Genomic DNA, 14,011 nt, shown 5'->3' with positions numbered 1-14,011 from the left:
GCCCCGACCCTGGCACCCACTCCCTTGGGCAGTCCTGACCCTCGAGTGTGGGGATCACTTTGGAGATTGAATTATGAGACTGGGACTCCTGTCTTGCTAGCGCTCCCTCTTTTCATGCTTGCTTTCCTGGGTGAAGACAGTTGCCATGTCCTAAGCTGCCCTGAGGACAAACAGCTCCATGTAGCAAGGGACAGATGGTGGCCTTCAGCCAACTGCCCTGAGATGCTTAGTCCAACAGCATGTGAGGACCCAGCTCCCGCCAACAGCCACAGGAGTGGACAAGTGGGTCCACCCCCCACCCAATTGAACCCCAGCCAACACCTGGACCACAGCCTTGTGACAGGCCCAGCTCGGCCCAGATTCCTGACCCAGGGAAAGTCTGAGATGACAACTGTGTGTTGTTCCAAGCAGCCAAGTTTTAGGCTACTTTGTTATATGGTGATAAAAGCTCATACGCCTGTGTGAACAATAATGTGCTTATTAAATGGGTAATAAAATCATTTAATTATTTCTGAAATAGCATCACAAATCTTTCCAAAGGATCAACTAAGCCAAATGAGCTTATCTCAACTTCAAGAAAGAAAACCTAAACTCTAGAACATGGAATAAGAGTTCAGTGCCCCACATACATGGAACTCTCGAAGGGTTCTGGCCACTCCAGGGGCCCCTGACTCCCTGCACTTACCCGCGAGTCTGAAAATCACGCTTTATTGTATTTCCTCAGGTTTGTAAACCAAGTATACCGTTTCTAGCAGATTTAAAAACAACAATGGAAAACATGGTATGTTTGTCCTCTTGGCTTAATGTACTTTGCCATAAACTTCATTTGTACAGTTAAAAATCACATTTAAAAGCAATCTCTCCCATTTATATTTTTGTCCAGAACAGACAAGTCCATAGAGACAGAAAGTGGATCAATGGTTGCCAGGGCAGGACAGACACTGGGGCATCTGCTAACAGGCATAGGTTCTTCTTGGAGTGATGAAATATTCTAGAATTTAAAAAAGAAAGCACACAAAAACCCCGCCAAATTGTACACATTAAAAATTATGAATTTCATGGTTTCTGAGTTATATGTAAATTTCAAAAAAAAAAATGTTAAGCAAGCTCTTATGGAAGAAAGTTAACATTTCCACGTAAACATCTACCCTGAGTAGTCACACTGCAGCCCCAGACTCCAGATGTGTGGAATGGCGCCAGCTCCATGGAGCAGCCTGCCACTGGCTCAGAGCCCACTTTTTTTTTGTATTATATTTTCTAGAAGAATTACCAGCAAACATCTTCCTCCAATAACTGTGTGTGTGTTTTGGTGTTTTTGTTCATTTACAAATGTTAGATTCCTGTTTTAAGACTGAGGACAATTTTTATCTCACTCTACAATCATTAGCTGGCCACTCCTCACTATGAACTGCAAGGTAAGAACACTTACCAAACAAAACATTTAAAGAGGAAGACCGTGCAGATCGTTTCAGAGATAAGATTCCACTCCAGCATCTTGCCATTTATTCGACTGTCACGCCCAGACACACATGCGGGGCAGCATATGCTCCCTGTTACTACGTAGAAACACACACTCGATGCCCAGCGAGAATCTCTACTTGACATATGGCCTTGTATTTGCATCCAGGCAAGATCTTTCAAGGAAACAGGAGGGTAGGAGAGGAAAACATTTACATTCGATAACATGATTATAAAGAACTTGAGATAGACGAGTTAAAAACAACATCTTTGAGCAATTATAAGTGACAGGACAAGTTTCCCTTTTCCCACTTGTTTCAAAGAGCGAATGTCTGTAAACTTGAGTACCGGCTCCAGCAGGTGTAGGATCCTGCTTCCGATTTTTCCACACTGAACACCATCCACACACTGAAAATGAAAGGTGGCGTCTCCGCCACGCTGTCCTTGGGCCCCGCTGCCCGCTGCAGAGGCTCGGCCTCCCTCCTCTCGCTGGCTCCCTGGATCAAATGCTTCGGTAGTCAGAGCCCCGGGCGACAATGGCGGCAGCTTCCCACTCCACAGTGAAGAATGACACAGTTCCAAAAAACCCAAAGATCACCATGAGCAGCAGTTGCCAGTGGAGCAGAAGGTAGTTACTGTAGAAAAAGGCCACGGCCGCACAGATGGACTAGGAAAAGAAGACAAGTCACGGCAGGCGCACAGGTGCCGAGCTCCGTCATGAGCCCCATGCGCTGACCCACAGCAATCTGTGCCTGGCAGGGCGCTCTGTTCTCCCTGTGTCTAGACAACACTTCACGGGTCACCAGCTCACAAACATGCACCAGAAACCCCCGCCCAGAGCCGGTGACCATCAAGTAAGCTAGTCTGTGGTTTAAAACAGTAATCTGTGAAAAACTGGAGTAGCAATGTGCACACAGTGAGGACTGTCCACACTGTGAGTGAATCCAGGCCTCTAAGAAAGTGTCTAACCTGAGTCATAGAGGCCAGAACATAAAATTGTGGGAGGCAGTTACACAGACATGAGCAGAGCAAGGACCGGGGGGCCAGGCATAGAAGGTCACCAGGGTGGAAAGCTCCAGGTACCTAGCAGCGGACAACTGCATGATGGGACCGCGCCCCCAGGGTGGCGTTTCCTCCCCTAGCATATCTCTGGTCATTCGGTTTGGACCCCGTGACCTTTCCTCCCTAGAGATAACATCTAGGCCTCAGTTGTGTTTCAGATCCAGGCCCAAAAAACAAGAAAACAAGACCATAGGCCCCACAGCTGCCCTCAGGACCAGCGGCATTGACTGATGACCCCCTGCCCTGGCACTGACCAATCAATCAGTGGAGACCCAGGCCCTGAAAGGACACGCCTGGAAAGCTGTTGAATATTCTATTGAGCTCTTCTCTGGCGACCTGCCCAAAATCTCCTCCCTTAAAACCCTCAGGACGGCTCTCCCTCCTGGGAGCACGCCCTTGTCTTTCCCTTTCCCTTCCTCCTCCCTCTCCCGCCGAAGGCAGGCGACCATTAGCTTCCCAAATACATGTCTCTTACAGTTCGGGTCTTGGCTCTGAATTCTTTTAGCCAGAACTCAAGTACCGAGGTTGCAGAACCCCGGTCCGGTCAGACCCCAGGGGTCTAGCACCTGGTGCCGTGCCCGCCATTCCCCCGCCTACAACAAAACCCCTTACACAAGTGTGCGGGGAACCACACTGCGCACTGCTTCCTGATTCTAATCTCAAATCCCTTTAGAGGGCGTCCCTCACGTTCCTGAGAAAGCACTCAAACAAAGGATGCACAATTTGCAGGCGAGTTACCTGGACAAACTTAAAGACTGCAAACGCGGGGGCACTGTCTTCGGAGTAGAGAAAGCCCAGAATACTGAGCAGCTGTGTATTGAAGCAGCTGTCTCCGAGACCCAGCAGGAAGCTGCACAAGATGGCCACTTCTTTGCTGAAGACAAGAAAAGTTAATTTAGGGTGAGAACCAGCAGTACCTGCCAGAGCCACTTAAAACGTAAAAGCAACTCACCCACAAGGGCATTTAACCCTCCAAGTTTTAAACACTGTGAAACCACACACACCGGAATTTCCAAAGGAAGGATTTGTGCTCAAAGGCACTCGGTTCACAGCCTGGCAGCCTCTAGGCTGTGGCGTGCTGGGCAGTAAGCGCTGCTAGTGTCAGGCGCCGGGCAGCGCAGAGGCTGCTCTGGGCTAAAGGCCGCGTCCCGCGAGGCTCTCAGGTCAGCACAGTACACGCGCAGCGGGGCCAGAGGACCGGCTGCCCCTCGCGGCGGCCGCACCCCTGCGTCCTGGCTGTTCTTCCCCGAGGCCCTAACTAGGCTTCACTGCTCAAAAAGCAAAAGTGAAAATTCAAGCCAGGTACTTCCGTGCTCCTTCCCAGATGGAAAAAAAGATTTTGTTGGGGGAAAGGTTAAAACCAACTATAAAAATAACTCCACTTTCGACAGATTTCCATCTAAACTCACTGTGGCCCCATGCACACCTGTAGAGATAACGGCCTGCCCAGGAAAGGACTAGCAGCTCCCCTTTGAAAATCTCTGACCCGACGCCCCCCCAAAATCCTAGAGAATCGAGTCTCTGTACCTGGGCTTGATGTACGCACTGCTGTCGGTCCCCTCCAGGGGAGCAATAGGGGCGTCCCCGGGCATGTTGAGGAATATCAAGTAAAAAGCCACGAAGTGTACCAGGATGCCCAACAGCACAACTGGATTTCTACCAAAACGGTTATTCTTGCTCAGCAGGCCAAAGAGGCTCCCACCTACAAAACCAAAGAAGTCGAGAACAGAAAGCCCCAGATCAAGTTAGCAAACCAAAATCTTGATTTGAAAAAAGAAAATGGACAAATAGCTCATTTAAACAAGAAAAAAAGAAAGCTCAAACATAAAAAAATAAATAACTACTGAAACAGAAGAAATACTACAAATCAGAACAGACTTCTAGGTAAGATGGGATAACAGGAATTGGCTTTACTCTCTGCCTTAAAAAATGCACAAAAAACATGAAGCAATGGATTTGACGGCGGGACGGGTACCAGGCATCAAAGGGCAGCAATCCCCGGGACAGGAAACGAAGACGTGGGCCCAACTGCCCCGATGGCCAGAGGGGAAGGCAGGTGGAGGCGCTGCCCTGAGCCGAGGAGACAGAGCTGAGAGTCTGGGGACACCCAGCTCTCGAGTTCCCAGGAAAGGGTGTCAGACAGACAGCTGCTCAGAAACAATTCCGGACATCTGCAGGGGTCCCCTTGGTCTCTACTGAGCACTGACCAGCACATAATTTGAGGAAATTAGCAGAGACCTGGGAAAGAGGCCACCCAAAAGGATTAGAGGCATTTGTGCCCTGCCCTGAGGGCTGGGGGAGACCCTCGAATTCGTAGCCCAGTAAGACAGAAGTAGAGGTAGTCTGGGGAACTGGAACTTACTACTGGCATATGAAGTAAGGACAGACGCCCCTGAATCTATGGAGTGTGACGCTAACTCTGCAGGCGGTGTCAGAATTGGACTGGACTGTTGGACACCCAGCTGGTGTCAGAGAGAGATGAGGCAAGTGCTGGATCCCAAGACACTTTCCCTGAGTATTTTAAGAGGCCCTGTGTTTTCCCATTTACAGTTTTGTCTGTGAATTTTTTGGCAAGTGTCTTGTAACTTAGTTATCTTAGAATAGTGATAATAAAAACACAAAGACATAGCCATTTGGGTAAAAATAAGCAGAGAAACGGATTTAATGCCAAACCTTTTTTTTCAAACTAACCTAAAATTTCTCCAATTCCGATGAAAATGCCAGAAAGCCCAATGAGGCTCTTCTCTTCTGTCCCAAACTTATTGACGGCGCCGATACAGGTTCCGTACACACCAGAGAAGAAAGTCAGTTCCAGACCTGCAGAAAAAAAAATCAGATTTAAATGAGACCCTCCCTCCCTACCTCCCTCCCTCCCTCCCCTAGGTTTTCTTCATGTCTAGCAGTATTTGAGCTGTGTACGTATCAAACACACACACACAGCAAAAACTCATTTGGGCTGACATGTTCCTCCCAAGCAGAGCCTAAGTCTACACTACATAACTGATGAAATGGAATTAGCCACAAGGTGGCAGATGTTACGTATTTCAGATAAAAATATACAACTCAGAGGAGAGGCTTTCTTTTGTTAAAAACAGTCACTCTGTGTATAGGCAGGGGACAGGCAAGGACATACTTAACACAGTCTGTAATAGCTTTCCAAGAAAATAGGAGCACACATTTGGAAAATCAATACATACTATTGGACAATAACATTTTAATTAAACCCTTTTTCCCAGGAAAAAAAAATTCAAAAAGTTAGTGCCGCAGTTTCAAGCCTGTGGGTGGAACTGTCCCACACTGAACGTGGGCTGGCCCTGTGTGCAGTGGAGGTGACGCCGGGCAGGTGCCAGGCTAGCTTTAGAGTCTGCTCGTTTCTGCTTTTGCCCTTTTCGGAGCCCAGGCCACTAAGAAGTCTGGCTACCCGCTGTGAGGGAAGGAGGGGCTCACGGGGGAGGACCTGCAGCTGGCCAGACACACCAGGAGAGGGACCCCGCCTGAAAGCCTGGATCGGGCCCCTTCAGACAAGCAAGTGAAACCATCTGGACTATCCCAGCCCCGGCTGCCCTCTAACAGCACCCACAAGAGACCTCCGAGGACATCAGAGGCACCCCGCAGCTGAGCCCCGTCAATGCCCAGAACTGAGAGACGGAACAACGTGGTTGCTGCTGTCATTTTTCAGCAACGGGAAACCAAGAAAATGACTGAATCCCTTACAAGCACTTACCTGTATAAGCAGTCGTAATGCTAAGAAGGAGCATCTCCTTGGTGACACATAATTTAAGAGACCTTTCTGTAAAAAAAAGAAGACAATTTGGGAGTACTTAACTCGATGTCAATTAATCAAACAAAAACTCTAAAACATTTATTCACCGAAACACCCCTTGGTCAATAATGCCAGTAAACAAATACACTGGGACAGAGGCTAGTGATGCAGATTAAAAGGCTGCAGGTATGAACTATCTGCTCCATAAATAAAATGCTTATTTCAGCTGTTCGAATATATTCCAGAGTCGTGTTTTTCCAACACGTTCTCCAGCTCTAATTAAAAAACAAACAAACATGAAACGGAGAATAGAAATAGAATCAAACAAGCAATAGAACAGGCTTGACGAAAGGTTAGGCTATTAAGAGCCAACAGCCGGCCCAGTGCAAGCTCCCCGAAGAAGCGATCATCGCGGAGCAGCTCTAAGGCTGGACTCGGGTCAGAGTCCCCGGAGCTTTCTGGCCGCACAGCAGCTGGAACACACTTCCTGAGCTCTCCCCACATCTGAGGATGAAACTAGTTCTGCACACTTGTTTATGATCACTGTAGTGTTTGTTTTCCTGCTGCTCAATTTAGTTAAAATCTACAAATCTACAATGGGAAATGCATTTCTAAAGTACATATATAAAATATATATAACTTGTTAATTCAACCCGGCTACATGTGCTTGACCAGGAATCGAACCCTCAACCCTCAGTTTTCTCTTCCATAAAATGGAGAGATGGATAGGTCATATCTGCAGGTCATATCACACACATTCTACAATATACCTGAGTATGTTGTGAGAATAAAATGAAACACAGAAAGAGGGTTAGCCAGGGAGAACCCTCAACAGATGAGCTCGACTGTTCTTACAAACTACTGGGGCTCCAGAGCCCCCACTCCGTTCTGAGCAGAAGGGGTGCCTGAGGAAATGGTCTGTGTCCTCGCTTTCCCATGTAAACTCCCAGCTCCCGAGTTCTCCGCAGCCCCCTCATGCCTCCCAGCGTGGGCGGGGCTGTGGGATCCTCACCCCTCCCTGGCATCCCCACGGGACAGAGGTATCTATGGAGAAGACTCATGGCTTCAGAGCGGCATTCCTGGAAGAATGAAAATCCTGGGGTACTGTCAATGCAGTTACCAGGGAAAGGGAGGGACAAAGGCTGGCGTGGTTCCTGAACAGTTAGTTCCTGCACTTCAGATAGGAAAACACTCACTGAACGCATCCACTGCCTTTGTCATGTTGCTCCGGGCAGACCTGGTAAAAGAAAAAAATGTTTTTACCCCCTGGGGACTGAAAAGCAAACAAAAATACGATCACATTTTTACTGAAGCTTGTAAAAGTTCTGTCGCCCACGTGGTCTGGCAAACATTCCCAGTGCCCCTCGGTGCTCCCTGCTCCTGGAGGTCCCTCACGACCCATGTCCTTGCTGCAGAACGTGTGGTTCAAGTGTCACCTGGGTGGCTCTTTATTAACAATGGTACACAATTCTTTCACTCAATTTACTGAACATGTTCATGCATGTGTGTTTCAGATAAGACAGCTTAGGCAGGACAGGAATCTCCTCTGCCCTATTTTCCCCCATAAAAACAATTTGTGGTAACTCAATTTTCTGACACTCCTACTATGTAAAATGTCAGCGTTAAAACTCTTCAGAAGCAACACCACCACCTGTGGTTCATGGTTGGAGGCAGTATAATCTATTGATTAAAAATGTGGGCCGGCCAGCCGGTGTGGCTCAGTGGTTGAGCGTCGACCTAGGAACCAGGATGTCGCGGTTTGATTCTCGGTCAGGGCCCGTGCTTGCGCTGCGGGCTCGATCCCCAGTAGGGGGCGTGCAGGAGGCAGCCTATCAATGACTCATCATTGATGTTTCTCTCTCTCCCTTCCTCTCTCTGAAATCAATAAAAAATAAAAATAAAAATAAACGTGGCCATTTCTAGCACAAGAATTCTGAAATAAGCCCCCCGGTCCTGTAGGTGTGGGGTGGGGCAAAGCTATCTCCCATTCCTTTTCCTTCTTCCTCCCCTTACTTGCTTTAAAACCTTCCCCTCACGTCTGCCTAGTATCAGGTATCAGGCTATAAAAAGGCTGGTAACCTCCAGACTAGATCCACTCAAAATATATTTTCAAATAAAAAGGAACATTTCCAACTTCTTACTCGTTGACTTCCAGGTCCTGGTCATCAGAAGACTCATCTTCTCCCAGGATGTTTTCGGAATCTGGTTTCCGAATGAGAAAGAAAAGAACTGTGCCCACCAGGCTAATCACTGTCAGGGCAATGAACACGGTCCTCCGGTCACTCTCTGGGGAGAAAGGAGAGTAGACAGCACTGGCCACATAGACAACTGCACAGTTAGCACGATGCCCGGAGCTTGTTTATAACATCGAAACACTTCCTGGTTAAATTTTTACTCTACTGCATCAGTAAAATAGGATATCTCAGTTTTTCTGTTTTTCAGTTCGAAAAATACTAATAAGCAAAAAAACAAACAAAAAAACAGCACAGGAAGTTAATCACATTCTTTTAATCAAAGAAGCATATAAAACAATTAGGTTCAAAACTCCGACAACTGACTCACATGCTCACACACAGCATAACCCCTTCCCACACCAGGGTGCCACTTGGAGTCATTAGCTATAATCCCAGCTTAATAACCTCATGCAAGGGGAGAAGTTACTAAAGCTAAAATCTGAGAGGACTTAAGGTGCTAAGGTGCATCAGAACAATTCTGAGCAAAGCAACAAGGGTACTTTAGTGAAATGGCTATGGTGCTTTGTGCAGACTGGAGTAAAGCAAAAGTAACAGAACCAACCTGAGATCTGCGTTTTCCCTTGCCAAGCGAAATATATGTAGAGGTTTCCAAAGAACAAGCTGGGGTAAAGAAAAAAAAAGGAAGGAAACAATGTTGGGAAGTTATTTTCATATTTCTAGTTTTTTAAACAATTTTTCCATTGCTTGTTAAATAGACAGAAAGCAGAAGGCATATCTAATTTTAAAAGTATCCACCTGCCCTAGATGATCCACCTGCCCTAGATGTTGACACTCCACCCTGACTCTTTCTGAAAAACGTAGCTGCCTTGGCTGGAGTTCCACCTCCCTCCACGTGACAGTAACCTGACTCAGAACCGCCCTTCACAGAAGCCTTGACTCACGCCGAAACATGTGATTTATTATTGGAACTCTGGAGATGACTCTTTGGAAACAAGTGTATGCTACTTCTAGAATCATAAATTTCAAAGAATCTATGAAAATATCCATGACTTCGTTATCTGCATCTGATCAGATATTTTATGTTTCAAACTCTCCTAGAGAAGAAATCACTCATACTCCAGTTTCTTAATATCCAGCCCCTTAAAACTAAACGTTTGCACTTATTAAGCCTTATCAGTGCCAAAAATTTAGGCAAGATCCATGAGGGTAAATCCTCAGGACAAATGCCAGGACAGAATGACTGTGGTTACTTTTAGAAAATATATAACATGCTGTATTGTTCAGTGTTGATAGTCTCACTTTTGAACTTAAATACGTAATTGTTAATACCTATCCGGTAGGTAGGATACCTTGGTCAGAAGGATGTGGCCTTTGGAATCCAGATAATGATGGTTTAAATCATTTCAGTTACTTAACTTTTAAGCCTGTTTATCTGTATGTTACCTCAGGAGGTTGTGAGGATTACTGAAATGAAGTAATGAACTCAATAGTCCCTGAAGTATAGCCAATACTAAATATATTATGGTTAATATTGGTTTCTATTTATTAATCACAAGTTCCAATGCATTTGAGGTAGATTTATGCATTTTAAATAATTCTATAAAAGTTTTAATCTATATACAGTTAGGAACTTAAGTCATACGATATGGAAGATCTGAGTTTTCAATACAATAAAGATCTAAAAATATGATCTGACAAAAGTTGCAGGAAAGACTGAGCTCCAAAAGAATTATTACCTCGACTGTAAGAGTGCCCAAAAAATTCCACTGTTTCTCCCAATAGTGTGCTCATCTGAATTTATTGTGAGGCAGTTTCCTTGTGCTGTCCAAAGTACTAAAATTCAAACCAAAAGGTTAGCAGGGAAATGAAATCACTCAGCTTTACATATTAAACGCACAAATGCTACTCTTAGATACGCCCCAGAACACAAAGAAAACAAGCATCGAAATGCTCACCAGCAGCTGCAATTCCGATGAAAACAGAGGCTGTGTAGAAGGACCATGTGAAAGGCTGGATAAAAACGGCAATGTACATGCTAAAATATAACAGGTCAACGTATTACAGTCAAACAACACCTGAAACAGAATGCCAATTATGCCTTCTAGGAATCAGTGCTGAGGAGTCTCCTCTTTTAAAATTCAACCTGTAAAGGACTCCTCCAGTGTTGAAAACAAAATAATAAATGGGGACAGATGTGACCTACTGGTTTCTTAATTGACCAGTTCAAATTTGTGAAATCAGACACTGAATGAAGGTTTGCAGTTGGTCTTTGCCAATTGCTTAGCCCACGATGGGACCATAGTTCTACAGCCCACGAGAAAAGTTTAGTTATTTCATTTGAATTCCTGTTAGTAAACTTGATATAAAATAAGATTCTTTCCCAGGAAGTTCTTTTCAAGTCTTGTGGAAAGAGATATTTGAATGCTGTTTTTATTAATAGTAAAACAAAAGCAAGTATACACAGGTCCAATTTCATTAAAACTACATGGTGTCCCTGAGCACCAAGACGACCACCAATCCCTAAAATATCACCTCTATTCTATTCAAGTTGGCAAGTTCCTGTTAGAAGTCTACTATGTGCCTGAAAGATGCTGAAGGCATTGTAAATCAAATGAATGAAAGAAAATTACGCTACTCACCTGTAAAACAAACCACTAGCAAACATAGAGAGTGGAGGTCCTACAATGGCAACCACTGATGGCGTGATCAAATTTGAAGCAGAGAACACTCCATAAATAATTGCCATGCTGTACACATAACACACAAAAACAAAACAAAACAAAACTGTCTCAAAAGTCCACTTTTTCAAATGTGAAAAACATCTACTTAGTCTATAGGTGTTTTACAATAAGCACTCACATTCTTTAAGTCAGCATTTGTGATAATTATATCCTTAAACTGAACGCCACCTTAAAGTTTTCACTTGCACAAAATATTGAAGTCTCATCAAATGTTTCTTTGAATAAGTTTGCCTTGAACGATATGGCTTTTGATGTACTGGTAAATTATAATAACAGCCAACACATAACATGTAACAGGCACTGTGCTGAGTACTTGACACATGTTTTTACTCTTAATCCTAAAAGCTCTGTGAAGAAGGTATTGTTATTTGTCCTTGTTTTACAAAAAAGAAAACAAACACAGAAGGGCTAACTAACCTGCCCAAAGTCCACCTGGACACCTGGTGAATGGTGGAGCCAGGATCCCATACCTGGTAATCCAACTCCAGAGGCCCTAGTCAACCAGTCTGTCCTACAAACTTAGTCTACAACTCCTGGCAACTGCATGCAATTTCACTGCTATAAATAACAAGGCCCACAGTTATAACTTGCTTAAACCTGAGTGTATTTAGCTCAACCTCATGGTCTCACTGAACATTATTCAGCTACTATAGACCCAGCCCTACCTAGTATGCATGTCTTGTGACTAAAAGTATTTCGAAGGTTCTGAATTCATTTACTACTTATAAGTCCAATGTAAATTATTCTTTGGCTTTTATGACTCTCAAACATCAAATATGTCCTTTCACTTACTCTTTAGGATGTGCAAGAATACCAAGCACTGCAAGGAGTTGTAGCAATCCCTTAAAATGATGCGCATAAACATCCCTTTACTCTCGAACATCATATACAAGGGCAGGCTGAGGACAGGTAATAACCAAGTAAGACGTGGTGGGGAGGGGTGGGGAGAGATGACGAGAGGGACTGGTGTTGGCCACGATCTAATACCTGACTATAGTGAAATTAAGAAACCTACTTGTGATTAGATAACTGCGCATATTACATTCCCAGCTCCAGGCCCAGGGCACTAGTGACTTATGAAGGTCTTCCCACTTCATTTTCTCTATGTGCAAAACTGGGACCAAACGCCTTAATAAAAATCTAAAAGCTCCTGATGACAGCATATGAATCATTGTGAAATTACAAAAACAGAAAGACCAAACGTTTCAGGAGTCATATAAAACGCCCTTGGTTTAAGATCGGGAAGATGTAACGTGACAACACTTTAGTGCTCACTAAATGCCAAGTACTGTGCCAAGCACTTCACAGGCATTAGCTGAGCAAGGAAACCGGGCTCATGGGAGCAACTTGCATAAGACAACGCAGCAGCGAGTTGTGAAGCCAGGCGCTCACGTGCGGGGTCTAATTGTACGTGAAACCTAACCCATCACCTTCATTCTATTACATTCTCCGAAATAGTCTAGATACAGAGAAAAAGAAAGCAGTCGCTACTAATTCACTCGTGGTATATTTACAGCCCATGACTTTGACGGCGATTTAAGCAACCACTGTAACACATAAAGTAAAACCGACCGTACGGTACCGTACCTGGTGTATCCACTGCCGTGGAAATCAGTGCTGTTTAAGCTCCTGATGACAGTTTGCTGTGTGGAAGACAAAACTAATCAACAGAAGGAAACGTTTTTTCCAACCCCTCTACCCCCTGGACAGTCTCCAAGCCAAGTACTGAGAATAAAGAAATAACTGAAGGAGCTCAAGACTTAACACTGAAAGTGACTATGAAAGAAGAAAGAAGAATTACGGGACAGAAGAAAAACCAGTGACAGGGAAGGGGAGGGAGCGACCTGCTGAAACGATGCCTTAACTCTCCAAGTATCATGCAGACCTTCATACAGACAGGCAATAAAAACAAAACAAGGTCAACATCCGAACCCCAAGTCAAATCACAGACACGCACGGCCATGCTCCACACCCCCGTGTGTCCAGAAGAAATGCCCGGTACAGGAACTCAAACCTAATCCTAAGAAAGCGAGGACGACTGAGAAGCTCCAAGGCGCAGACCGCAGCGCGCGCTTGGACACAATGAACGTGTATTCTCATCCCTCGGAGGGGCGCTGCGGGGGAGGGACGGCGGACCCCAACTCACCGCCACATTCCCACAAGTTTGAAAGGCGGTGAACATGAACATAAAGGCAACGCCTAAGACAATGATGTTGAAAAGCTTTTTAGATTCCGGGGACATTTTGGCTCAACTCTGCCGGAGGTCAGCGGCGGCGGCGGCCCAGGGCAGTCGGCTCTCCTCGGGGCGCACCCACGGCCAGTCCTGGGGGCGGGAGAGGGGGTGAGAGGAGGCAGATCCCGGAGCAGGGCAGCCAGGCTGTCAACTTCCACGGCGCGGATCCGAGTCGCGGGCTGAGGGTGAAGTTCTCCCCGCGGGCACAGTTAGGACATTCCCAGGATGAGATCCGAGTAGGGACGAGTCCGACACCCAGAGAAGCGCCAAGAACTTGTCGCCCCAGGTGGAGGGGCCCGCGGGAGGGGGGAGATTAGGGGCCAAGGGCGAGCTGCAGAGGCCAGCGCGGCCCCGCCCGCCCGCCGGGCCCTGACTCAATGCTGGTCATGCGACCCAGTCACGTGACCGCGGCGCGGCCCAGGCCGTTCAGACCGCTGGGAAATGTAGTCCCCGCGCTGCCCGAGACTGGCAGGCGCACCGCGAGAGCTCGCTCGACCCGAAGGGAGCGGGGACAGGCCGGCGGGGGGCTGAAAGCGGAACCCAAAGGGACAGTGGGGAA

The 14,011-nt window shown here is 46.1% G+C and overlaps 1 protein-coding gene across 1 annotated transcript; it reads right to left on the bottom strand.

Moving 5' to 3' along the window:
* Positions 1 to 474: 474 nt before the first annotated feature.
* Positions 475 to 13,512, bottom strand: MFSD11 (major facilitator superfamily domain containing 11). The gene is made up of 13 exons (XM_016212392.2): positions 13,366 to 13,512; positions 12,807 to 12,862; positions 11,118 to 11,225; positions 10,434 to 10,513; positions 10,215 to 10,311; positions 9,080 to 9,138; positions 8,425 to 8,569; positions 7,480 to 7,520; positions 6,245 to 6,310; positions 5,212 to 5,337; positions 4,048 to 4,222; positions 3,259 to 3,394; positions 475 to 2,125 (listed from the first exon to the last, which is right to left on the bottom strand). The coding sequence occupies exons 1-13, from the start codon at positions 13,459 to 13,461 to the stop codon at positions 1,961 to 1,963; spliced, it is 1,350 nt and encodes a 449-aa protein (XP_016067878.2). The 5' UTR covers positions 13,462 to 13,512; the 3' UTR covers positions 475 to 1,960.
* Positions 13,513 to 14,011: the final 499 nt, after the last annotated feature.

Source organism: Miniopterus natalensis, chromosome 17 (genome assembly GCF_054644295.1).
Source record: "Miniopterus natalensis isolate mMinNat1 chromosome 17, mMinNat1.hap1, whole genome shotgun sequence".
NCBI lineage: Eukaryota > Metazoa > Chordata > Mammalia > Chiroptera > Miniopteridae > Miniopterus > Miniopterus natalensis.
This window is presented reverse-complemented; position numbering and strand designations above follow the sequence as displayed.